Raw genomic sequence first — 27,386 nt, forward strand, 5'->3', positions numbered from 1 at the left:
TTATAAGTTTTTACTCTGATATAATAACACTCTTTGCATTACTATTGTCAAAATCTAGTTAGTATTTTCATTATGAGTTTTTATTTTCTTAAAAATATCTTTCAGATTCAAATACACCATGCCTTTCCTTTTATAAAATTCAACCAATTTTTTCCTTTGTTATGTAGAAGCGTAGAAAGATTTCAAGAAACCAGTAGGTGCTCTTCATAACGTCCACTTGTTATGCAGGTATGCATGAAAAGAAACACTCAAGTGAAGAGGTCTTTGCTGACAAGCAGGTCATACCATTTCCCTCTTCTGATTCATTAGTACAGTGACTGAGTGTGCCACACTCTTGTTATTGTCCTCACAACTGAAGTATCACAACTGCACATAAAGGCTCAGAGAGACGGTAAAGAATGTGAGAAGTGCCTGTGCACATGTGCAATATATCTTGAAGAACTACTGTTATTAAGAAATGCTCCCCTTTCTTCTTCCCCTTTTTCCCTTTCATTTGCCACATGCACATCTTTACGGTGGTGGACTCCTCTTTCATGCCTCCCCTCAGCTTCTTTGATATAAGTGCTGGCAAGTATTTAAGTGAAAACTAATGTAAGAAGTGCTCTACCCAGCTCAACGTTATGTCTTAGACATCTTAAAGTGACAGCATAATCATAGACTTACAAAAAGAGCTCCAGGTGGTCATCTGCAAGGTGTCTATAACTGTGACAATCATTAATGAAATTTTCACAGTAGCTTGCACACTGGCAGAGTACGCTTTAATCACTGATGACACGTTCACTTTAGCAATCTCACAGAATAATCTGACATCATCAGGTATGCAGTTCAACAGTGTAGGAGTAGAAATCATTATACCTCTGGTCTTTGTGCTACTGATATAAGCAGCCATGGAAAACACAGAAATGGCTTTCTCCTGTACAAGCAGCAGAAATAACTCCTATTGATTTTAATGTGTTAAGTGACATCTCTGAAAAGCTGAGGCTTTAGGAAGAACATCAGCCACCTTACTAGCTTAAGTGGAAGTCAGTTACAAGAACGGGCAGAAACCTGGCATGTGTTCTTAGGGAAATCTTATTCAGCAAAAAAGCCACTAACATTGGTGCATGGATTTCCTCTACTCCTGTTACTGAGGTATTACTCACTGGTTTCAGAAGATGGCAGTTCTCTGATGCAGGAAACGTTGTAGGTGCTCAGGAGAGCAGCTCTGACTGCCAATACATCTATGTGTAAACAGGCTTGCTAGGAGATCTGAGGCTCTGTTCCCACTGGTCACCAAATATTTCTCCTACCTCAGGAGGGAAACATCTTCTGTGAGAGCAGGGGAGAGAACCTCTGCAGACTCAGAATTACAGAAGGGAGGACTATCTAATCAGCAGAAGCAAGTTAATCTCCTAAGGTCATATGGTCCATTTGTCCTTCATTTATTTATTTCATAAGATTTTGAAAATTCCTTAAATGAATCAGCTTTGGGTGAAACAGTGGGTGACCCAGTTTAATCTATGTTTATTGACAATGGAGGCCCCAACTGTTTTCACTAGTGCAGGGGTGCCTCCCACAGACTGGTAAATTTGAACTGAAGCGTGTTCAAGGTCAAGCAAGATATCCTGGCCACCAAGACCAAACCTTGAAATCTCAACCCAGCGTCTGCAGCTGACCTGGTGTGGTCAGCCTGGGGAGCTCTCAGTTAAAAAGCTAGCAAGGATCCTGTCCTATTGGCAGCTCTGTTAGGTTATGCTACTAAAGGCTAATAAATTAAAGATGGATCTGCAGAGAATCAGAGGAACGATGAGTGAAGGAGCATGAACAGCCACATCAGTGAAAAGAGAGCACATTGAATGGACTACTCCTACGAGCACCAAAGGGAAACAAATGAGACCATTCTCCCTGGTGTGAAACCCACCAAGAGGAGTCAATGAAATAAACTCTCTTTCTGTAATGTCATGCAGAGTAAAAGGGGTTATTGCCTACAAGACTTACTATGGCATGCAAGAGGAGGTGCTTCTTGAGACAGAGCAGGGCGACCTCCTGAGTTGTGCACTTATTATGGGATGTTTAGGGGAAGGATCAAAGAATGGAAAAAGGATAGATCAAAGTGGATCAAAGAGAAGAAAAAAAGGAAAAATAGAGGGAAAGGGGTATAAAAGTGGCTGGTTGGGTGCAAACAAATGGCTGTCAGTGCTTGACTACTGTGGTTTATCCTCTATTCATCTTAAATCCTAACTATTTCCTGTACGAATTTGTTCCCTACTCTGAGCCTGTATGAAGAAAGTGCTGGTGAACTTCAAGCATGACTAGCTGTTGAGCAGGTTGAATGTTCTCAGCACCCAAAACTGGAGCAGGCTGGCCCAGGGGCCAGCTACTGGATACACTGCATGTTCAAAGCCATCCTCTGGAGGAACCTTTTTTTCCTTTTTTTTTTTCTTTTTGCGTTTGTGTGTGTGTATGTATCTCACTAGTGGACCTCAATGCTGATCAGCTGGGGAAGAAGAACAAGACTGGGATGTCCATGCTACTCATGCTTATGTGATGTCTGCTTGTGTTGACGTGGCTAGGTAACGGCATTGCTCTTCGGTTGATTGGTGTGGCTGGCCATGTGTGTATTGTTTGTAGTCCAGGCACATGTATGCCTACCAGGAATATGTGCTCATAAATAACTCAAGAAAGATGGAGAAATTAAATATTGGGGAAAGATTATCTCGACAGATTAAAGCTTCCAGGTATGTGAAAAAGGGTAAATGCTTTGAAGTACATTTCCTTGAGTTTGGAAGCTCTACAGTATCTTCATATTTCGGCTGAAGGGAAAACAGTTGTACAGAGCATTCTGTTAGTTGAAATACATCAGTGCAGATGGGTCCCCTTTCCCTTACTGTTATTCTCTTTGTAACGTGCTAGGGATGTATCAGAAATATCTTAGAGTGAATGTTAAGTACAAACCTATGCAGAAGATGTTACAAATTCAATGCCTGAAAAGTAAGAAAAATTAAAAAATGACTTACGCTTATGGAGCTAGTACTTTAATATATTGACAGAATGAGACATGACATAAAGTAGTGTTGTAATTAAGCAAAAAAAATACCACTGTAATTTGTAATGTGAATCCCAATGAACAACCTGTTTCAAGAACATGGGTGCACAAAAAGTAGCTGGCAACCCATGACAGAGGAAAGAGATTTTACTTGGAAAGAACTTTTCACTTTAGAAGACAAGATGTAAAATAGTACCCAGGTTGATGCTAATAAAGTATTTAAAAATATATGTCAGATATTTAAATTTGTCAGATATGTTTCTGAAAAGGCGATAAATGTGATGACCTGTACCATCCCATCCTTTTACACTATGCGTTTTTATAGGTTTGAGTCCATCAATTGAATGGAAAGAAAATCTTTAAGCTTCCAAAAGAAGTATGTGATGGTGTTTTCAGTTAACATGAATGCAGTAAAGTACATGAATGCAAATATGTATCTAGCAAATTAATGCCAGGGCTCATAAAATTATATTGCAGTAGAAATGTCTCACTAGTCAGGGAGCAGAGATGCTTTACAAATACTGGCTTATAATTGTAGACTCACTTTTCCGTTATGTAATTCATTCTCTTCTGACTGACTGGGCTTTTAATTTGCATAATGAATGCAAATAAAAATCACTGTACTTCGATTAGTCAAATGGTATTTTTAGTCAATTAGCATGTAAGCATTAGTATTACAAATATGATTAAGCAATGATTTTGTGAATGCTTTTACCCTGATTAGCTTCTATACATCTCCTTCTAGACTTTCTTCCTTCCTTATAAAACCCCAGAGCTTCACCTTCCAGCAGTTTCTTACTGTCCAATTTAACCCTAACAAACCTATACTTTGAGTGGAAAAGGAAACAGATTATGAATGAGGAATGGAAAGGATAAAAGTAAGACTTAATAAAGAGTCAAAGAGAAGTAGAAGCCATAAGAAAAGTAAACTTATAGGCTGCCACAACAGGGACATATTTATTTTGAATATATAGATATGGATGTTTACCAGCAACCCACCAGTACATGCCTTAACTAAATGCTGAGATGTATCAGTATAATTATGCCCTCAAGCTACCAGTATTCTACAACATGAATATCAGAAACCAATACATATTTTTATGCTTTTCATTGCTGGACAGATGTATTTCATCAAAATATGAAGGATCGTTTCTTAAATTACATTTTTAAAGTTTTGGTGAATGCCAATATAATGTATTTGTTTAAAATAAGGCTGTTTTCACCAGGAAATACTGAAATCTTCACAGAATATACATGTAGACTGTTAAATATACCTATATTCTGTTAACATTATTTATAGATTTATAATCATGCTCTGACCAAAGCTGACTCTCTGGAAAAGTGACATCACTCCTGCTATAGCACTTTTCAAATCCAAGAAATGTGGAATGATGTGGGTCACATTTGAACTTGAATGTAAACCTTGAGTTGAAGAACTGGCAAAATACCACACGCTGTACTAAAAGTGATTTCCCATAGGACTTATGCTCAGAATGGTCAGTTGCTGGCTGTCAGACATCCGTATGTGGCAACTATGAGAACAATGCTAGTACTCATCTGTGAGCATTATATTCATCATGCACAGTACACAATTAGTTAATAAATGGTATCTTATTTAGAAGTGGGCAATGCTATTTTAAACCTAGGTATGTTTCAACTTTGAGATGTAGATTTTGTTCATATAATTCTTCCTACCACTTCGAAGTAAGTGCAAGCACATCTCCTTTTCTTTACAGGTGAGTCATGAATTCAATCTATTAGACTGAAAAAGACTTGATGTGTTTCCTTCAAACTAGAAAATGAAAAGACAGTTACTGACCACAGTATAATTGCATCGCTCTGTCTCCATTGCTTAACTATAAAAAAGATATGCTCTAACACACTTATCATTTTGTTTCCAGAAAAGTAGTCTATCTTTAAGTTTGGCATTTGGACAGGAAATCCAGCAGAATGTGTAATTCAGAAGGCCATTTGTGTCAACATTGTTTGCAATGCTGCTCTAAACCTGAATGACAGCAAATGTGGTCTTGATTCATATGACACTAGCTGAAATGTTATGACCACTAAGAGCTTTCCAGTCAGCTCCTTGAAACATGCAACTACTGTTGAAGTGGATGGGTTTTCTTGAAGCATTATTCTCTGTATATAAGGCTAAATATTGTGGCACTTTATATCACATTCATCCAGCATATTATATTCGCATAGTACAATATAACCACTGAAAGAAAAATAGAAGAAAAATAGCAGAAGATTAATAGGTGGTGAAAGTGTGGAGATAAGGCTTGGGGTGAGCAAATAGGTTCTATTACCTGTAACTTGATAGTCACTACTTTAATCTGGAAAAGAAGTATTATTCAAAATTAAAATAGAAAAGTATTACTTAAAATTGCATTTAAAAATTCATATTGAAGTGTTTTTCAATAGGTATCCTCCTGTATTTAACAGTGTGGAATGAAACAGAATATTTATAAAGCATTACAAAATTACCATGCATTGGTAAACTTGTTTCAGCTTCTTCACAATGGAATGCATGAATTTTGTTTACACTGCCATTTAAGGTTACCCTTGAAAATAACCTTTCTCCAGCATGAGCTTTCTAAATCGCTCTTCTCTGTCTGTATCTTAACTTAGTATCTGCACTGCAGACAAACACATTTGCTTCTTGATCCTCCTAAGAAGCCCTCCATGGAATCATTGCCATCTCTGCTTTCAGACTTGACATTGATTATGGGTGGCAATGACAGCAAAAAAATTAAAGGAGTGAGGCATTTTGAATGGCTGTGATTTAGCTTCAGGTCTTCTGAGCCTGCTGGGACATCACATAGCTTCATGCCCTGATATTCACCATTTTTCTTAGGGTTAAGCTAACTTGGTTTCTAGCACAGGTGGTTAGCAGCTCTGGCTTTAAGGCAGATGATAATGTCTGTCACAAGCGTCAGTGCTGATGCCACCACATAGATACTTCCTAATAACTATTAGGATAACTTCTGTAAATTCTGAATCTGTGTTTCCCACTATTTTAAGTCAATTGAACACAGAACTGAGTGAGATTTTATCTATTACTGCTGAGCCCTGCTAACGTGGAGCAACATTCTAGGTCAAAATGTGCTTATAGTTGACATGGTAGTATCACTAAACAGATAAACCACCAGGTAAACATCTGTGAAGGAGAACCTTATAAATACCTTCAATTAATCTTATCTGGTCCTTCAAATGATATTCTGTGTCAAAAATAGATGAAAAATTTATAATAGACACAGTTGAATGTAGCTCAAAACAGTGCAATTGTTGTTAAATGAAGTATAGGTAAGAGCTTACACTTAAAATGCAACATAGTACAATGACTGTAGGAGAAACTATTAGCTGCAAACCTATTAAATACTAATAGATGATGTATTTAAAGCAAAGTAACAACCACAGAAAATATCCAATTAAAATTTATAAAGAGCTTCTTGACTTTGTAATTAGAAAATTCAGTGTCTTAAGTGTTCATAAATACTACTTTATCAAAACTGAGACAATCACAGGAAATTAAAAATTTACAACATAATGAGTCCATTCCCTCCAAAACCAGACAACGTTCACTACAATGCACAATCCTATATATTGGCTGAAGTCTGTCACATTCAAATTCTACTATGGTAGAAGAAACACTTTTTTGAAAGTAGATATAAACATGTGGAAAAACTGATGTCCCAAGCCCATTCTGTCTTCAAATGCAAGCACACAGTATTCGCTGTAAGTAAATGTTGAAAATCATGGAGAAAATTAAAAGAAGAATCTTAATAAAGTTTCCTTCTCATTTGTCATTCTCAATTTGCAAATTCAGTCACCAAGGTACAGACAGTGATCTTGAAAGCTTTAATCATCTTATGCTGCTCTCTAATAGTTACCCCTACTGGAGAAGAAACACTAAGAAATTATTACAGGAAGTAGCAGACTGTCAAGGTATGAAAGGACAGCAGTAAAACTGTAAAGAGGTCCTCTTCATTTAATTTTTCTTTGAACTGGCATACAAAATGGAATAAAAGATTTTCATGAACTGAATGTAGATTGAGTTGAGCTCATCAAAATCAACACATTACAAACTAATTTGGGATACTATGAATTACATAGAGTAATTCACAAAGAAATCTATCCCAGGATTAAGGAGTTTTGAAACTTAGGAGATACTTTATAATTATTTTGCCATCCCAAACTGCTTTTTAATTACACAGTTTTGGATCTTTCCAAATGTTTCTTACTAGTCTGATTCCTTGGACAGATAATAGTTTATAAAAATTTTGACTTGTCATAAGATTACGACCTACTTCAAATAAGTAACTTTTATTTCAACGTAGCAGAAAAAGTTATACTTATGTGTTCTGAAATTGTAAAATTAAAGTGTACAGAAAAACTTCGCACAGTAGATTGTGGCTTTAAATACTCACCATCTGTAATAAATCATCTCATAATATACTTCTAGAGTTGCACACCAATGTAGAATTTTCCAGTAAAACAATAAATTATCACATAATAGGTAAAGTTAGTACTAGTTCTGTAAATGTTGTTTAAAATCCCTTGTTATGAAAAAAAGTGAGTACGTATAGCAAACAACATTTACTTATTAGATTTATGCATTTATGTGTAAGTTCTTACCTAAGCTGTTTAAAAGCCTCTGCCTTCACAAGCGGTGTTTCTACAGAGTGTTCAAAAAGTGCTCCTTCAGGACCTAGAAAGAAGGAAAGAGACTATATTGTAAAAGTTCAAATATTAAAGAAATAGTGACAGTGATTTATACAGCCACTTTGAAAACAGAAATTAAGATATGAAAATATATATTAACAACTAATGAGACAATTATTATCCAGATACAGTTTTACTATTATTGTATTAATTGGAACAAAAGAATACATTGTTAACGCAAAAGTACAGGTTAAATTCTTAAAATGGAATTTGAAAAGTCGGAAGAAAAAGTTTAAACCACTTGGGACAAAAATGTAAGTAAACAGGATTTTTATAACACAACTTCCTTTAGAATTAATAGAAATAATTAAAACTTCACAAAACCTTTGCAAATATTGTAGAATTAAAACATCACCTGCATTTTAGACTATTCTATATAAAGCACAAAAGCTGCCATGTAGCTTCATCAAAGATTTCCCTTGACTGTCAGGCAGACGTGGTAAACATAAAATAGTATTTATGCATGTAAAATGGTATCAGATGGTTTAGCTCTTGAAATAAGAGTAATTTCAGCCCAACAGAGGAGAAATGGTGCTTACCTACATGTGGGTGGTACATGTGTAGGTTGGGCAAAGCAAGTCAACCATATCAAAAGATTTTTTGTGTTGTTCTGCTGAAGGTAAATGCAACTTAAAGCCAAGATATCCAGAACCCAGCTGAAGTGGATACAGAGTCTTGAACTGTTCCTAAGATCCTTCCCATAAAGGGGCCACTGTCTAGCCTTATCACCTAGATATCAGTACCCTCCTGAAAATCAAGAGTCTGTGGCTGTACTCTTTCTTTGCGGTTTTAAGTTATTTTGTGCAAGAAATGATATGACAATAAAGGCAGTAATTTTCAAGACCAGAACTTGTAGTACAGAGCACAGAATGCAATGGACAACAATATTACTGTGAGAATTTATGGTCTGAAATAGAAGCAAGATTGAGTGCCTCTAGAATGAGAATAGAAATGAAAAGGTAATAGCTCAGAAACCAAGATCTTAGAGGATAAATCCAGTTAAGGACTTACATGGATTCTAGCTCCTGCACATTTAATTTATTTAGGAATTCAAATTGCCCATAACAACCCAACAGTCAATTTTCAACCTAGGTGTAAAGTGCTGAGGTTCAAGACAACAATTCAGATTAAAAAAATATCATGGTCAGACAGCTAATGAAGATAGTTTCCTATGCCCTCTTATGTCTCTTTGATGACTCGTTTTCTATACAAAATATAGCCCCTCTCTCAGAATTTCCCATGCTGAATGAAGTTTTCCTTTTCTTACAGGATTTCCTGTAAGAATCTTCTCTGGGGGTGCCAGTTTAACTCTGAACTCTATGTCACAGATCATATTTAAAGGCAGACTTTGTTCATTATTTATTTGGTCCCATTCCCAGGCCTACTTTGTGGGATTGGTCTCTTCCGAGAGCTTTTTTTCCTATTTGATCCTTTCCTGAGGTTGGTTTTCTTAATCGGACACTTTTGATATTGGTTTGACTCCCACTTCTGGGAGCAGTTTGATAGCACTTGGTACTGGTAAGATTCATATGCACATATATGTGCATATAAATAATCAGTAATTGAGAAAAAAGTATATATATGTACATGTAAGTAGTCAAACACTGATAAGTAATCAATTAGAAGATAAATCTTTTTGTTGTTGTTGTTGTTTTCTTTCTGGAAGATCTGATGAGACCAGGATGAAAAAGTGACTGTGGAATCAGGAGGAAGGAAGAAAAGACAAGAAGAAATGTATGATTAGTAAATGGATGTGGTATAATCACAGAATCATAGAATCATTTAGGTGGGAAAAGACCTTCAAGATCATCAAGTCCAAATGTCAACCTGAGCTACCAAGTTCCATCGCTAAACCATGTCCCTTAGTGCCACATGCACATGTCTCTAAAATATGTTCAGGGATGGGGACTCCACTACTTCTCTGGGCAGCCCATTCCAATGCTTGACCAATGCACCATGAAGAAATTCTTCCTAATACCCAATCTAAAGTTTCTCTGGTGCATGATTAGTGCCATTAAATGTCTAGTCTTACAATTGCATTTTTATAGATTTTCCTGTGGTGTGCATGTGAAAAAAACACACACAAAAAAAGAATTTTAATTTAGTCCACTTGTGTTAAGCCATATAGTTTGAATTATTATAAAAATTAGGAAAGAATACCATCACTTCCATTAATATTTTGCAAAGTACCATCAACTGATATTCATAGAATCACGAGATAGAATAGTTAGCTATCAGAGCAATAATCAGGTAATAAAAAGTAAATAGAGCCTATAAAACAATAAAGAATGACTTCAAAAGGAAAAGACTTGTGTCTGTAACTCAATTCGTGAGTTTTATCTTCACATTAGACATTATCAGCATGGAGTGACTCTGAAAAGCTCTACTATGTGCTCTGCCTGATTTTCATTTAATTCCTCTGTCATCTTTAGAAATCCATAAAATAGCCATAGCTCATCGTCATCTATTTGTACTTTCAAAACTGATTAAAAGTGAAATTAAAGGTTTTAAGTATGGATGTTTGCATCAGTGGCTTCAGGAGAAAACATGAGAAATCTGATTGCTCTCTTTCCCATACACACTTAGCTGAAAGTTAAGAACCCGAAGTATCAGTATGAAAGGTGAGCACAAAATACTAAGGTTCTCTAGCAGATTAATTAGACATCGTCTTCTGTAGTTCTTGCACCATTTTTGTATGCAGTAAAGCACTGGGTATGACATTATTAAATACATTTATATCTTTGAATTGTAAATGAGACGACAAGCTTGGTTGATAAAGATAATAGTATGGGCATAATAAACTTCCACAGGTATTTACTTTGATGCCACATCACATTTTGATTAAGAGATTAAAGCAACACAAATCAGACTGGAATGCATTACATGGATTAAAATTGGCTGAAAGGTCTTAAACGTAATTGCAAACAGAGCAATGAATGAAGGGATGTATTACTAGTGGGGCCAAATGTGGTATAACATTTTATCATGGACTTGGAACAAAACCAAAAAAGATTATTTCAGTTGACACAGGCACTGGGAAAGAGGAGATAGGAGTGAAAAGGACAAGTCACTAATAAAGGGATATCTCTGTTTTGCGAATGTGACTTTATCAGGTCAGCAATTTTTAAGCTGACCTTTATACATGAGCTCCCTACTCAATTATTTAAGTTAAACTAATAGTAATATTTTTTATTTATTATTATTTATTATTTATTTTATTTTTATTTATTTATTTATTTATTTATTTATTTATTTTCTAGTAATATTTTCTGACCCTGAATGCTTTACTTTGACAACATTCCTAAACTTGATTACTCAGAAATCTACTTCTTTTGTAATTAAAATTCAGAATGCCCTACTGACCCTTGAGCTTAGTTTCAAAGCCACCCTCAAAACTAGATCTGCAGCCTGCTCAGAAGTGGGCTAGCAGGCTGCTGGGGGCATCTTACAGCACACAAGGGATGTCACATGCCAAAGGTGCCCTCACGATATCTCACTACAGAATGTGCAGATCACTGCAAGGCTAGTAAGGAAGTGCTTATAGAACGGGTGGGGTGGGGGGTGGGAACTCTTCTTTCTCACAGGCTTTTGTCATTTCACTCTGGGACCTGATTATAAACAGCCTTTTGTATTTCTTCTACAGTGCCATTTACACATATGTTCACATTTGGTGATATAAAAATGAATAGTTGCATAATGTTTCCTTGCATTTGAGATAGAGCTTGATAAGATTATAAAAGACATTGTATGACCTACTTATCAGTCATGAAAGGGATGGGAGCTGATAAACCAGATGCCTCTTCTAGCCCACTTTTACATTCCTATCAAGGTTTGGACTTGCTGTGATTAAGATGACCAGATATGCACAGAGAGATGTAAGAAAGAGGAGCCTGGCAAAACTGACTGGAGGAGGGGAGCAATCATCTATACGGAGATTTGTGAGGTCTGAGTGTAATCACAGAACCATAGAATCACAGAATGGTATGGGTTGGAAGGGACATTAATGATCACCTAATTCCAACCCCCCTGCCATGGGCAGGGACACCTCCCACTATTATGTTTGCTGAAGCCTTGCTTATAAAAAGGCAGATCCTTTTTTAAGGGATGTGCTTCTGTCTCTTGCTCTGGGATGGCAGGTCTAAGCATCATTGTGGCTCAGAAACAAGGCAGAGAGACACACAAGCTCCCCAGAGAAGCCCAACTGTATCACTAATTCTCAGCCTGTGCAAACCAAGAACAATACAGATAGTTCTAAAAACCAGCAATCACAGCATTTTAATTAAAAAAAAATCTTTCCAATAGCCTTTATATAACAGCATTATCATCAGAGCATTCCCTCCTCACTGGAGGAGACAGAAGCCCACACTTAGCAGTGAGCAACTTTGAGGAGCTCACCTTCTGTTTCTCCTTTTGAAGGAGAACCATGAAAAAGGAAGAAATGAGAGCAGGGGGCCACAGGCAGAGCTTCACATTGCTAGTGGACATAAAGAGTGCTTTTTTTCAGCTGTCTCCTTATGCTGTGCACATAACTTTTCATGTCGTTACAGAGCATTGTCCTGGCAGGTGGGATTGCAGGCCTGAAGTTTCCCAGGCCACAGAGGGAAATTCAGAACGTCTCCCATTTCCTAAGTGCCCTGACTAATAGATTTTGCAAAAAAAATAAGGAAAAGATATACATGGCTGCAGGATGAGCCCTCTTGGGTGTGTGTTTCCAGGACACCCTGCTCTGAAAGACAGGTGAGCGATAATAGAGATAGTACTACTTGCATGGGAAGAGGAGCTAATGGAAAAAAGCCAATGGGAAATACCAGTTTTAATATTCCAGAGATAAAGGTATTAAAGGGGCATGTGTGCGTAAGAGGGAATAAGAAGGTTTATTTATATATTCTAGAGCTGTCATTTCTAAGAAAGTTTAAAACGTTACCTTCCTGTGAGGAAAACTTCATTAAACAACATTAAGTTTAGTCAGTATGACACACACACACAAAAAATCACTTCATGGCAAAAGTTTTTGGAAAATGGCCCTAAACTGATCTCTTGTCTACCTTAACTACTTTATCTTTTAAACTGTAAAGAAGGAGACTTAAATTATGATATAAATATTACTGCATTTGCTATTTTATAGAATGTTGTTTATAAATATCATTTAATCCTAAAATGCACAAGAACAAGATACTCATTTTCTAAGGAGAGAATTTTAATGAGAGGACTTAAGCCAGTAGGTTTCATTAGCACCCGCCCCACACACACTATCAAGCAAGGTCTATCTGCCTCTAAAAGTCTAACAGCAGAATGTTTATTCATATACTAAAATTGTCACATACTTAACATAGCTTGTGAGCAGAAACATTTCAATTAAACACACATCTTCACATTGTGCTTCAGTGTTAGCTATTCAAACTGGAAATCTTTCCACATAGAACTAGAAAATCACTGACAATAATTAGCAAACACTCTAAAAGATTATGAAGGACAGGCAAGCAGAACAAGTAGTAGACTGGATAAAGTGTGATATAATACTTATCACCTTTGCATTGCCAAGTTTTCTGCAAAAAGAGTGGAGGGTAAGCAACTTCATTCTATTAATTTCTTATGTTCCATTATTCTCATCATCAAAATATTACCCTTTACTATAGTCGTGATATATAAATTACTATTAGCACTTGTTAAAATGTTTTTTTGCAGTAGTTGAGACCATTTTGGACCACTCTTCCTACAGCCTGTAGCACTGCATGGGGTTGTTGTGCCCCAAGTGCAGGATCTGGCACTTGGCCTTGTTGAACCTCATACAGTTGGTCTCAGCCCATCAGTCCAGCCTATCCAGATTCCTCTGCAGAGCCCTCCTACCATCGAGCAGATCAATGCTTGCATTTAACTTGGTGTCATCTGCCAACTAACAGAGGGTGCACTCATGCCCCTCATCCAGACCATTGATAAAGAAATTGAAGGGAACTGGCCCCAGTACTGAGCCCTGGAGGACACCACCAGTGGTCGGTCTCCATCTGGATTTAACTCCATTCACCACAACTCTTTCAGCCCAGCCACCCAGCCAGTTTTTAACCCAACAAGGTGTACACCCGTCCAAGCCTTGAGAAGACAGCTTCTTCAGGAGAACGCTGTGCGGAATGGTGTCAAAAACCTCACTGAAGTCTAGGTAGACCACATCCACAGCCTTTCCCTCGTCCACTGAGCATGTCACCTTGTTGTAGAAGGAGCTCAGGTTCATCAAGCAGGACCTGCCTTTTGTAAACCCATGCTGACTGGGCCTGATCGCCTGGTTGCCCTGTAAGTGCTGCGTGATGGCACTCAAGATAATCTGCTCCACGAGCTTCCCCAGCACCGAGGTCAGACTGACAGGCCTGTAGTTTCCTGGGTCCTTCTTCTAGCCCTTCTTGTGTCACATTTGCTAACTGCCAGTCGACTGGGACCTCTGCTGAAAGCCAGGACTGATGCTAAATGATGGAAAGTGGCTTGGCGAGCACTTCTGCTGGCTCCCTCAGTACCCTTGAGTGGATCTTATCTGCCCCTATAGTCTTGCATATGTCTATGTAGTTTAGCTGGTTGCTATCCATTTCCTATTTTTTCCAAATTAGGAAATGCTAACATTTTCCAAATTGTTGGAAAATGACAATTCCTGACATATTGGGTTGGATTAGATTTGCATTTTTCCTGAAATACTATACATCACAGACACTGGTTCTCTGCTATGCTATATTTTAGTTAAAAACTGCCACATTTTCTTATAAATTGTTACTGGGCTTTTCATAATTCATGTAACAATGAGAAGTAAAATCAAATAGCTCACCATATCGTACAAAAAAACATGCAAAATATTCTTCATGTATTTTAAGCCTGTTGCAGTCTTATTGTATGAACTTTTCAAAATTCATTTCACATAGATCTTTCTATGAAAAATGTTTAAAAAAATTAGCTCAGTACTCAAAGTATTACTAATTTATCCTTTATGGTAATAGTATCATTTAAATTACAATTTTAATAAATGAGTTTAAAGCATAGTAGGCATGAATCTCTTACTTACTTTAACGACTTTAATGGATTTATTTTTCAATTGTACTACAGTATAAAAAAGAAACAGGCAATGTGTCTTTCTACAATATCTGCTAAAGTAAACAATTATCCCTGCAGTCCAAAGATTAATATTGGACAAGTCAGAATACATGTTTTAGCATAGCAATTTCACCTTGTGTATGGATGATTTTTACTTACTTTGAGCAGAGATAGACCTTTTCCAAATCAGTTAACAATTATGCAGTTTTTCATATCTTTGTTAAACATGCTTTTCTATTAAAGTTTAGCATCCCTTGGGCAAACAATAATCATTTGATATGGTTTCCTGGTTAAACAAAGTTGTAATTTCAATTAGGTTAAAAAGTAAAAAACTTAAGATAAGACCCTCAGGTGTAAACAAAATTTATTAACACATTCATTATAACTTAACTTTGGCTTTGAAACATTAATTGTGTACTTACTATCACATTTGTAGTTTTGCACAGTGAAATAATATGAATTGATCCATTAAAATTAAGACCTCAATATTTCAGAGGACCAATAATTAGCAAAAGTTAACATGATATTTGCAATCAGCTTAAAAATACTGAAAATGTAATTGAAAACAAGCTACAGGATAATTTCAGTATTTCCTTTGATGGAGTCTTCCAGTTAAAGAGAAATCACACCCTGACATATCTGTTTTAATGTAACCTTACACCTGGAAAATGAAGGTTGACTTTATCAGGTCATATAAAAGGAAACAGCTTTTCATGTGATAACTTTGACATCTTACTTTGTAAATGAGTACTTTGGTGATTTGCAGAAATAGCCTAAAGCAAACTTGTCTTCTGACTGATGACATTTTAAATACACTATAAATACCATCCCATGGCATATGTGCTACACATAGAGCAGAAATACATTGGCTTTCACTTTGAAAGAAAAAGTCATAAAATATTGGAGTGTAAAAAATTTTCACAAATAAACATTAATTTTCACAAACAAAATTAAGTTTTCACAAATAAACCTTAATACAACTGGTTTTTCAAATAGAAACATGTAAGACTTTTCCACCTTCAATTAACAGTATGCACTGGAAATTTTAAGTAATTCAAAAAAAGAAAACCCACAAAAGTACAGTTCCAATCACTACTTGTATTTGTTTTAAGTAAAATACATACATACAAAATGCATATGTATTTATACATACATATTATCACTTTTTTGTTAACACTTCTTATGATTATTTACTGAAAAAGGTCATGATACCTTCAGATATCTATTTTCTAATGAGGTAAACCCAGTATTTTTCAGAATGGTTTATTTAAAATGCCATTTTACTGTGTTTTTCTTGTGACTATTAGTTGGACATTTCTTAAACTGTTACAAACCTGTGACTCGAAGTTTATCTGTGCCAATTACAACCTCATTTTCATCCACTGTAAAAAGTGGCTTGCCATCCTTTGAGTTGATCTGAAATTGCTGTCCATGGAATTCTACCATTTTAGGACCTGCAAAGCACAAGCAGAATAATGGAATAATTACATGAGCTTTCTTCAGCTTTCTATATAAATTGCTAACCATTCAAACTATGGTCTTAATTTAGTGACTCACTTAAGTACATTAAAGATCATGAAGCATTCAGATATTCCAAGGATAGTGGCCCCAGAAGTACTGAAATTGGCTAAGTGTATTTACATTTTCTAATCTGTTGTTCGAAACTGTGCTTGGAGTCATGCTTTCAAGTTGGGTTTCCAAGAGGGAATTTAAGAAATCCCTCACAAATTGATCAAGACAAACATTCACATTCTTGGTGCTGAAGTTGCTAAGGTTATTTGACCTATGTGAGTGTATAATGTCTTCCTTTTTATTTATTTATTTTTTTGAAAACATAAAAATTAATTATCAGAGTCTTTGCAGCATCATCTCTTTTGATTAGAGAGGCTCAAATGCTTTAAAATCCCCTGTATGGTCTGGATCCTCAGTTCTTCATAACAAATGCCAGTTTAGCTCCACATATCTACCAAATATCACTGATCATGTTCTTAGATAATTTTTAAAAAGCTGAGAGAGTATTTTCAGTTGGATCTGGAACTCCAGAAATTAATATTGTGTGCAAGAGAGTCTTTGCATATCACCAGATCCGAAATTTAGTAAAAAATTCTGTTCTACAGTTTTCTTTTTGAGTAAATATATGCCAAGCCCTTAATATTCCTCATTTTAAACAATTAGATCAATTAAAAATTCACATCGCATAAGTTTGAGTATCTGTTTGATAGAGTCATCTCATTTTATGTTCAGAATTAAAATTATAGATAATGGTCAAAGTACTTAAGATTCCTTTTTTTAATTAAGGGAATTCACAGAACATCCACAGGACCGACAAGCACTGAGATGTTTCATTTCCCTGCAGGAACATAGACATTAAATACCTTCTGGGTAGTAATTCGCAAAGGAACTAGGAGCTTTTGATAGATCTTAGGTTAAAATGGCATTAGGTAACTGATGATTGATATAGCAATGAAATAAATTCAGACATTTCCTATAATTTCCATGGCAGCTGATGCAAGAGATACATACCATAAGGTCCTATATAAATTGCTACTGTTTCATTCAGTAGATGCAAGCAATTGCTTTTAATCACTTACAATGCATAGAAAGGATTATACAGGCTATAAGAACCTAAACCAATAAAAAACAATACTGACTCAACTTGAAAACGGTCAGGATAGAGGGCCGAATTCATACATTGTACTCTACTGGAGTAGAGTACGCAGGCACAATCTTACTGATCTCTGGCTCTTCTCTACAGCTCCTCCAAAGCACATGGCTTGATTTCTGAGAAGTGTATTGCAAAAATACAGAAAATATCTTTGTTCAGAGAAAAGGTGTTACTCAGAGTCTTTTTTTTTTTTTTAGAAAAAAAAGGAGTTCCAGGTAAATGAAACAAGGATGGTTCCCTATCAATGCTTTCCTAGAAAATATTGTTTGTTTTATTACTCGTGATCCTGTCCAGAAGGAGCAATGTAGTTACTGATCATTTATGTAGTGTAGGTAGATCCTTTGTTTATACAGCAAAATCAAAGGCCTAAGTAAACCAGCAATTATCATCTTTAATTGGTGCTGTAATGTCTGGTTCCTCTTTTCTTCCTTTCTTTCATCCAACACCACAATTACAGTGCTTAGCATGACTATGGGATACACAAATCAAAGCCTCTCCTGTCTGACATGATTCAGGTTGGGCGATTCAGGCACATTCAGGCACATCTTTTTGGTGGGATGGATTTAGGAGCAATTCTCAGTCACTTTTTTTATAGATGTTGTATACAGTATAGAAAGAAAGGTATTTTTCTGAGCCTTTACTTCCTCCATAGGAATGAAACCCAAGAGTCCAGTTTCTGTGGTCAATATGCTGGCTGCAGAACTGATAGAGAAAAGTTGCACTTAACATCATGTCTTCTGATCCTGCTCATTGTCCGAGCTCATTCTAAGAAGCATGCAATTACAACATCTACTAGATTAGACTCAGCAGATCAGATAGAAATGTGAATGCTGATTCTGTAAGGCTCTGACAAGGTTAAGTATTTTTCTTTTCAGCATTTTCAGTATTTTGGAGGTCTGGCATGCCAGAAGCAAATATTTTTATATTGCCATAGAATATTTATTGTTTAAAACAATAGCTGAATGAGGATCCCGAAGATTTACATTTTAGACATACGTAATTTAGAGTAAAGTAGGTGCCCAAGGCCTTCCACAGATTCAGTTCTAATCTGTAAAGCTTTATAGTATGGGTAATCTTTAAAATACTCATTAGAAACTGCTGGAATTGCATTAGAACTATTGTGTAAGCCTGCAAACAATATGCAGGAATATCTCTAAAAAAACAACTCAGACATGTATAGTATTAAGTTATATTTCATTTTTAATTATTTACACATGATCACTGTAAAATACTTTAGTATGATGAAGACACTGTACGTTTAGAGGGAATGTCATCTACTGATTTCCTTTGTACAAGGGCAATTAGCCTTGAAAATAAATTGCTGGGCTGGAATAGCGGTACTTCTGCTCTTTCCTTCTCAGCACCTTGGTAGATACAGAAGGTTTCACTGCTTATAAATCACCAGGGAAAGAAAAAAGTAGATTTGAAAGAACTGAAGAAGTGTGGCATGATTTGCACCAGACCTAACTTGATCTCGTCTATGAGTACATTTATCTTATTGATTTGCTAATTCGTTGAGTCTATTTCACAAGCAATCTTGTCAAAGGAAGACTTTTCATGTCTCTCCTAACAAGAACAGGAAAGAACTACCTCAAACAGAATGAATCGATTAATTTAATTTGTACACCTGCATGTTGCTAGAAAATTGACATCTTTTTTGTTAATTGGATCGTTATGGAATGTAGATTAATTCGCAGAGAGATGTGACATGACAAAAGAAAGAAGTTATAAGATGGAGGAGCTGTTTTAACTATTTGAATTTAGGATGAATATATATACATTATATAGCATTTACATACGTTGGACTGAATTCTGATTTCTCTCACCTAACCAAAGCAAAAGGTATAGCTGACATAAACATATGCTTAGCAGACTGACTTTGTCAGCTGTCCTATCTATTTAATGCAAATTTCAGACACAGTGTCCATAATGAATATCATACTGATACAACTGGGGCTGCAGTATTTACTAGTTTAATTAATCTGGTCCATGTATACAGTGACCACAATTCCAACAATAATTGGAAAAAGGCAGGTATTCTGTCTTTCCATTCCCAGCTCATTTTTATTTTTTAACATTACACCACATAATCATATTCCTGGGCTCTCCTCTTTTCTTCTACTCCATTAATATCTAATTATTCTGGGCAAAGCAGTATATCTTTAACAGTAGAAACTGAAGGAGTACTACTCTAAAATAATGAGATGTGGGAAAAACAGAGAAAAATCTACTTAGAAGAAGAACAAGAGGAATAACAACATTTGTAGAAAAGTGCTCATCCTGGATGAGCTGTAAGTTCTAACAAGCTAATGAATACATCTATGCCAATAAATTAGAGAAAGCCAAGGCAGAGGAGACACACACTGCCAATTTCTGCTACTCTAGTAGCATGATCCTTGGCACAGTCTAAACCTTTACTACACGGTGACTTGCTGACAATGCATGGTCGGGTGCTGTTCCTCACAGGCAGGGTGGATGAAGCTCTCCAGCTCTGGAGGAAAGTGGGTTTAGCTGTATAATGAGAGTTGTGACTTGCCATCTGCCCTGGGGGCAGACTGTGAGTCCTGGCCTGTTTTAGTTGATAATGTAGGCATAGCCTGTCTCTACCTGTAAAATACTTTCACATGTTAATCACGCAGTGAATGACTCACTAAAGTGTCCAGGGACTTTTATTGCTTAAGAGTTGTATTGGTGCCTATTGCTCTTATCTTTTTTTCTTCTGATCAAGTTACAAGAATCTAAACAATGAATTTAAGCATGTGGAGGGGCAGTTAGGTAGGATCTAAGATGGGTGCGTAGTGAACTATTCCTATCACATTTTAAAGCTCAACTTAAATAAGAAAAAACACAACAAACACTGAAAGTACTCACTGCACATTATATACTTTTCAAAGGGGTTTTAACTGGTGGCTGTTGCACACTTGACTAAATCTTTAAAAAAACCTTTAGGTTCATGGTTTTGTCAACACAAATGCCCCTGTAAAGTTGGATGAGGACTGTCCCATGGATAATCCCCATTATCAAAGAATGGTATGGAAAAAAAATGACTTATTTTAAGTCTTTAGATGGAATGCCAGGTGTCCCGGTTTCAGTTAGGACAGAGTTAATTTTCCTCCTAGTAGCTGGTAGGGTGCTATGTTTTGGATTAGGATGAGAAGAGCGCTGATAACATGCTGATGTTTTAATTGTTGCAGAGCAGTGCTTACACCAAGCCAAGGATTTTTCAGCTTCTCGCTCTGTCCTGCCAGCGAGCAGGCTGGGGGTGCAGCAGGAGCTGGGAGAGAACAGACCCAGGACAGCTGACCCAAACTGGCCAAAGGGGTATTCCATACCATCTGGCGTCATGCTAAACAATATATAGGGGTGGCTGGCCGGGGTGGGGGGGCCGGCCGCTCGGGGATAGGCTGGGCATTGGTCAGCAGGTGGTGAGCAATTGCATTGTGCATCACTTGTTTCATACACATTATTATTAGTAATACTACTATTATTATTATTATTATTAATAATAATAATATCCTGTCTTAATAAACTGTCTTTATCTCAACTCACCGGCTTCACTTTCCCGTTTCTCTCCCCCACCCCAGAGAGGGAGGGGGGAGGGTGAGCGAACGACTGTGTGGTGTTTAGCTGCCAGCCGGGTTAAACCACAACACCAGGGTAAACTAAATTCAAGCATATGTTTCATTTATGTTACAGATGAGACAGCTCATGTGTAGATCAAATTTCAAAAACCAAAAATAGGCTTTTAAAGAAATGGAAATTCATTTATGTAACCAAAAGTAGCCATTAATTTCTCCCAGTTGTATTTTGCAATACACATGCAGCAGCTATACTGCAATAACACTAATTGTATCATGATTCATTTTCAGCTCATAAACAGCAGCCTAATTCAATATCTGAAACTTTAATCTCCTACTTCCTAAATGTATTTTGTTTAGCGCCATAGTATCCTAACTACATGTAAGTCAATTAATACTATATAATCGTGTTTCCTGATAAAATCCTACAATTAAAAATGTAACATGACAGAACATAGGTTATAAAGAGCATTTGAACTGTTTTCCCATTTCTGCCAGAGGTGCCACAAGAATTTCCAGGTCAATAGGTTATTCTTGTTAATTAGGATGACTAATATTTGTCCATTGTTTCTTTATACTTCCTCCTTTAACAATGTGCAGTTCTGATGCAGACCTCAGATGTGATCATCTCATCACATCACATCACATCACATCACATCACATCACATCACATCACATCACATCACATCACATCACATCACATACCTCTCTCGACACTGAGGATGACAGTTTAAATGATGAAAAATGGTTTTAAAAACAATTGACCTATTGCCCCTTAATAAATGTATTTCTTCTAAGGCGTGTGATCTTCCAATGTTTCCTGTAGTGTTTTTCCATAAATCCCTGCAAATAGGCACACTGCTAAGCAGTCTCCCTTTTTGTTTCCCCTCCTCAGTCTTGATTGCCCTAGGTGGCTTTCCACAGAAGCAAAGTCTTTTGTTTAGTGATTCCAGTTCAGTAGTTACTTCCCTTCTACTGCTACCAAATCTTTGAGTTCCAGTCCAATATAAATGTAGGACAAAATGGCAAAGAATCTTTTATTCAAAAGAAGAATCTTTTTGTCAAAAATAGGGTCTGCTATCTAATATGTATACACAAAGACTTAACATCAGTCACATTGGTAATATCTAGGCAAAATCTTCAAATCCTGTTACTTCTGCCAAGTATTAAGCTCTTCTAGTATGTCGTTAGATCTTTCAGAAGAAAAGACTTTTGAACACTGAAGTTATTTAATTTCAGATCTTTTCTTTTCTTAGTCTCTTCTACCATCCATAATTTTTATACCTTATGGCTGTCACCCAGTCTGTATGCTTCACTCTTCTCCTACCACCTAGAATCATTGAAGTTTTGAATATAAGCCAAAATCCTGAGTGCTTTGGGGTATTGCTATGCAATTTCATTTTTTAGTTATTTTTTATTATATTAAAGCACCTTACTTAAAATAAGTTCTCATTAAAAGTGTATTAAAAATGTAATACTCCTACAGATTCAGTTCTAGCTCTACGAGTAATACAATACCAATAAATGTAAAGCCATTACTTTTAGAAGCATAAAATTAATCAGATTTTCACATGGAATGGTATAGAAGTGCTTGCTGGACTCTTATTAGAACAAATGCATTATTACAAAGTATATAAAGCACGTTGCATATATACACTTTATCTCCATATCATACATCCCTCATCACCTTTAAAAACATCTCTGATATATTAATACAGCACTGTCTGCTCCTCTTTCCTCTTTTTTTTCTTTCTTTTTTTTTTTTTTTCTTGGTTCTCCTTTTAAGTAATGGATGCAACAGTCTGCAGGCCAAAGTAAAGATGCATTATTGTCAGCACTTCTTAGACTTTGTTGTTCCCTACAGTTGAACACAAGTCTAGAGATCTTTGAAAATCTAGTACTGAACAATCAATGCAGACACTGATCATAAATTACACCAGCAACCCAATCTTGTATTAGGTGTTTAGGTGGCAATGCTTTTCACAGAATCACAGAATTGTAGGGGTTGGAAGGGACCTCAAGAGATCATTGGGTCCAACCCCCCTGCCAAAGCAGGCTCCTTAGAGCAGGCTGCCCAGGTAGGCGTCCAGACGGGTCTTGAATATCTCCAGAGAAGGAGACGCCACAACCTCCCTGGGCAGCCTGTACCAGTGCTCCGTCACCCTCACCATGAAGAAGTTCTTTCGCATATTGGTGCGGAACTTCCTTTGATCCATTTTGTGGCCATTGCCCCTTGTCCTGTCCCCCCAAACCACTGAAAAGAGGTTGACCAAATACCTCCAACTCCCACACTTAAGATATTTGTAAATATTGACAAGATCCCCTCTCAGTCTTCTTTTCTCCAGGCTGAACAGACCCAGGTCCCTCAGTCTTTTCTCATAGTGGGAAGATGCTCCAGGCCCCGTATCATCTTTGTGGCCCTCCACTAGACTCTTTCTAGGAGTTCCCTATCTTTTTTTGTACCGAGGAGCCCAGAACTGGACACAGTACTCCAGGTGAGGCCTGACCAGGGCAGAGTAGAGGGAGAGAATCACCTCCCTTGACCTGCTGGCCACACTCCTTTTAATGTATGCCAGGATCCCACTGGCCTTCTTGGCCATCAGGGCACACTGCTGGCTCATGGTCAACCTGTCGTCCACTCTCTGTATGATTTTGCTAACTAAATGTTTTTATACATCTGAGCATTATCTTTATAAAATAGTATCTATAAATATTAAAAAATAAAAACATGAAGTGCTTGATTTTAAAATTGATTATTGCTTGTAGAAACCATGGCAGGAATAGACAATCATGTTCCTCACACAGTTACTTGACCAAAAGGCTATGGTGTCACCCTTTCTGAGCCTCTCATTCCTCAGTGAATACTTTATCCTACTTTACAAAGAATACTTGACAGTTTAATTTTAGTAAGTCCTTCATTCTTTAATACTATTAAAGAATAGATTATCTTCTGTTTAATGGATTATTATATTACCTCTTCTTACTCTAATTATTATTTTTTTTTAAAAAAGAAGATATGGGTTTATTTTCATAAGATCGATCCCAGCCCTGCATTTTAGGAACATTTTATGAATGCCTACTGTATCTGGGCATAAGACTCAATGTGAAACCAGTTAAACAGGTGGGACATGACTCAATTGCCTAAGAATAGCTGTTTCGTGCCATTATATATACTTTGGTGCCTAGTCTTCAGCTTATTTTAGCTGCCCTGGAGCATCAAAGACTAGAAGGGCTTGGAGACCTGTCCTGGGATCAGTAAGTGACCTGAGCCCTTGAAGAGTGCCAGCCGAAGACAGGGCAGGACAGAACCACAGAAGAATCTAAGTCAGAAGGCACCTCTGGAGGTCACCTCACACAACTGCCTACTAACAGCAGGACCAGCTCGGCTGGAAGTTAGCTGAAGGTGCTCAGGGTCTTTTTCAGGTAGAATTATAACACCTTCAAGTAACGGGAGTCAGCAGCCTCCCCTAGCAACCTGTTCCAGTGCTTAGCCATTTTAAAAGTGGTATTTCCCCCCACTTGCATCCAGTTACATTTTGCCATGTTGCAACTGTTGCCTCTTGCCATTTTTCTGTACATTTTTCTGTGTGTTTCTGAGAAGAGTACAGCTTCACCCTAGCCCTTCACTAGGGAGAAGCAGGCAGCAACGAGAAGCCTGCCTTAAGCCCTCTTTTCTGTAGCTTAAAAAATGCACCCTCTTCAGCCTCTTATATTTCATGTGCTCCCAATGCCTGACCATATTAATGACTCCTCGTGGGAGTCTCCCCAGTTGGCTGATAGCTCTGTCGCATTGGAGGGGGTGAATTTTAATGCCATATTCCAGCTGTAACAGATGTAAACTCCCAGGAGTGGGAAAATGCAGCCCAGTATGCTATTAGCCCTTATTGCCACAAGGGTACGCTGCAGATACATGCTCAAGTAGTTCACCAGGATGGGAGGGTTCTTTTCCTACAGACCTGCTGCAGAAAGATAGAGAATTGGCTCTTATTTTTTTTTTTTTTGGCCTCTAACTGACATCCAGAGTCGAGTTAACTTTAAGAAGAAAGTACTGTTATACTTTATATGAATAGCTTAGATGTACTTAATTATCCAAATTCTATAATAGATTTTAGTCACAATAAATTTCATTCATTTTAAGTTAACCTTTATGAAGTCATCTTGTGTTAACCAATTTCAATAATTCATTCTTTACTTTATTAAAGGAAGAAGGTACAAGAACTAATTCCTTACTTTTAGTGTTATTAGCTTCAAGTTTTCCTCCCAAGATTTGTGTTAATGCTCACTATAAAATATGAACCAAAATACGTTGTTTGGGATTGTAAATTTACTGAAGACTGCAAAAGTCGAGAATGATATCAAGTATTTTATAATTCCTTTTTCTTCAACTATTTCGAATTCCTTACTCCCATTGAAATAAAGGGGTTAGTGGATTGGGGAGCTACTCAGATGAGTAATTGCACTCTCGTAAGAACTTGGTATACACTACCTAGTTCTTTTTCCATATATTATTTCACATAAACATGATTTCCCAGATGTTAGCTTCTTTTCAGAGTTAAGCCATGTTGACTTACATGCATACTACTTTTCTCTTCTAGACACAATTAAAGCAGAAGTGACAGCACAGGACTCAAATCCCTTTGGACAGGTTAAATTTCTCCTTTACAGTGATATTGGCATATTTAAGCAAGTTAGCAATGCACCTAACTACCTGATTAATTTGTAGATGACTTTTATAGTCTGTTTTAAGTCAGCATTGCTGACTCTGAACATCATCACGTATTTCTTTATAAAGACTATCACATTTGGGACCAACATGTGAATCTGCTATGGTAAGCACTTTACTATACATAGTACATAGGATCTGTCAATGGTATTTTTGGCAGAAGAGGATACTGTTCATTTGAGTTTAAATATTAAACTGCGGCTGTGATGACCAAATTCATATTTTCACAAATAAGTTTTCACGGAGATATGATTAGCTAACTATACCTTAAATGTATATTGATTACCACTTAGTATTTCCTGTTATTTTTAAAATACTTTTCAAAGTTAAACCCATTTAAACACACATTGTTGTCACAAATGTCTAATAGCATATGCATTTAATATAGAACAGAAACGCATCTGCCATGGATTAAAACAGGAAATTAGAAAAAAAACAGAGCAGCCACCTGTCATTGACTAAATTTTGCCTGATCTGAGTCAACTAAGCTTTACTTTTAAATAAAACTAGAATGTATGCCTTGATATGATCAGATTCATTGGTAGCTAAACTCTTATACCCCTGGGGGTAAAAATCCCTACTTTCATCCTTTTGGAACAAATAATTTAAGTTCTTGATCATAGGAAGACTTAATCACCTCAAAAATACTTCAGTTAAATTTGCAATTTATCTTTCTATTAATTACTCCTATGTTGTATCTTTCCTTCTTATAACCCAGCTGGACAGCAATTAAAGTTGTGCAAATAATCATCTTCTTGCAGTACAAAGATCTTCAAGAAATATGTACTGGCTTTTATCTTAAAGATAAGTAAGAACTTATTTGGACCAAAATGAAGTTTTTAACGAAAGCCTTCTGGGAAAAGTAAAGAAGGAAAAGCTAAATGATTTTACAATGTTATTAATTAAGTCAAGTTTATAAAACTGGCTTCAGGGTTTTCCCTGTAAAAACACCACCAAACTCTTCTTACATACATCATGCTTCATTAACACTGTTTTCTTCCTATTATGTCTCTAATGAAAAAAATACCATCACTTGAGAATGAAATATCAAAATGCTGATAAGAAGAACAGTAATGGCTTGACATTGGAAAGTGGTAGTTTACAGATGGCAATTAATGCTAATGAAGAAATATATTAGGTACTGAAACTTATCTGCTTCCTCAGAATGTTGCTCCTCTGTGAAAAAAAAAGGGGTGAGATGGCTCTCATTTAAGAGCTCCTTAGATTAATGTGATGGACATTAAAATAGTCTATAGGCAGAATTTTTACAGTAATTCTGTTTTCAGACTGTATAAACCATTTTGGCTTTTACCACATTGCCATGCTTTCTGAGTGGTGCTGATTTCATGTTTCAAAGTGCAGAACAGCTTCAAAACACAGATATCTAAATAAATTTCCTTTAGTTTAAATACTTTAAAGTGAACTCCTCACCTGAAGCTACTGATGTCACTGTTACTTGGTGTAAATAATTAAACTAGGAGGAGGACCAGTAGTCTACTGTACTTGAACCTGTTCTCACAGACCCTGAAAGACTTTGGAAGCTCCTTTCCTTCGTGTCATTAACCCTGAAAAAGGCCATCAAAATTCACAGTCTTTTGGAGC

At 36.6% G+C, this 27,386-nt stretch overlaps 1 protein-coding gene across 5 annotated transcripts in view; it reads right to left on the reverse strand.

Moving 5' to 3' along the window:
* Nucleotides 1–27,386, reverse strand: part of SGCG (sarcoglycan gamma) — a 137,757-nt gene that overhangs the window by 14,983 nt on the left and 95,388 nt on the right. For all 5 annotated transcript variants that reach the window (XM_048072756.2, XM_048072755.2, XM_048072757.2 and 2 more), the window contains 2 exons: nucleotides 16,153–16,272; nucleotides 7,664–7,736 (listed from right to left, as the gene is read on the reverse strand). In XM_048072756.2, coding sequence (XP_047928713.1) covers nucleotides 7,664–7,736; nucleotides 16,153–16,272 — 193 coding nt within the window. The remainder of the gene's footprint in view (nucleotides 1–7,663; nucleotides 7,737–16,152; nucleotides 16,273–27,386) is intronic.

The sequence above is a fragment of the Anser cygnoides genome, chromosome 1 (genome assembly GCF_040182565.1).
Source record: "Anser cygnoides isolate HZ-2024a breed goose chromosome 1, Taihu_goose_T2T_genome, whole genome shotgun sequence".
Classification (NCBI taxonomy): domain Eukaryota; kingdom Metazoa; phylum Chordata; class Aves; order Anseriformes; family Anatidae; genus Anser; species Anser cygnoides.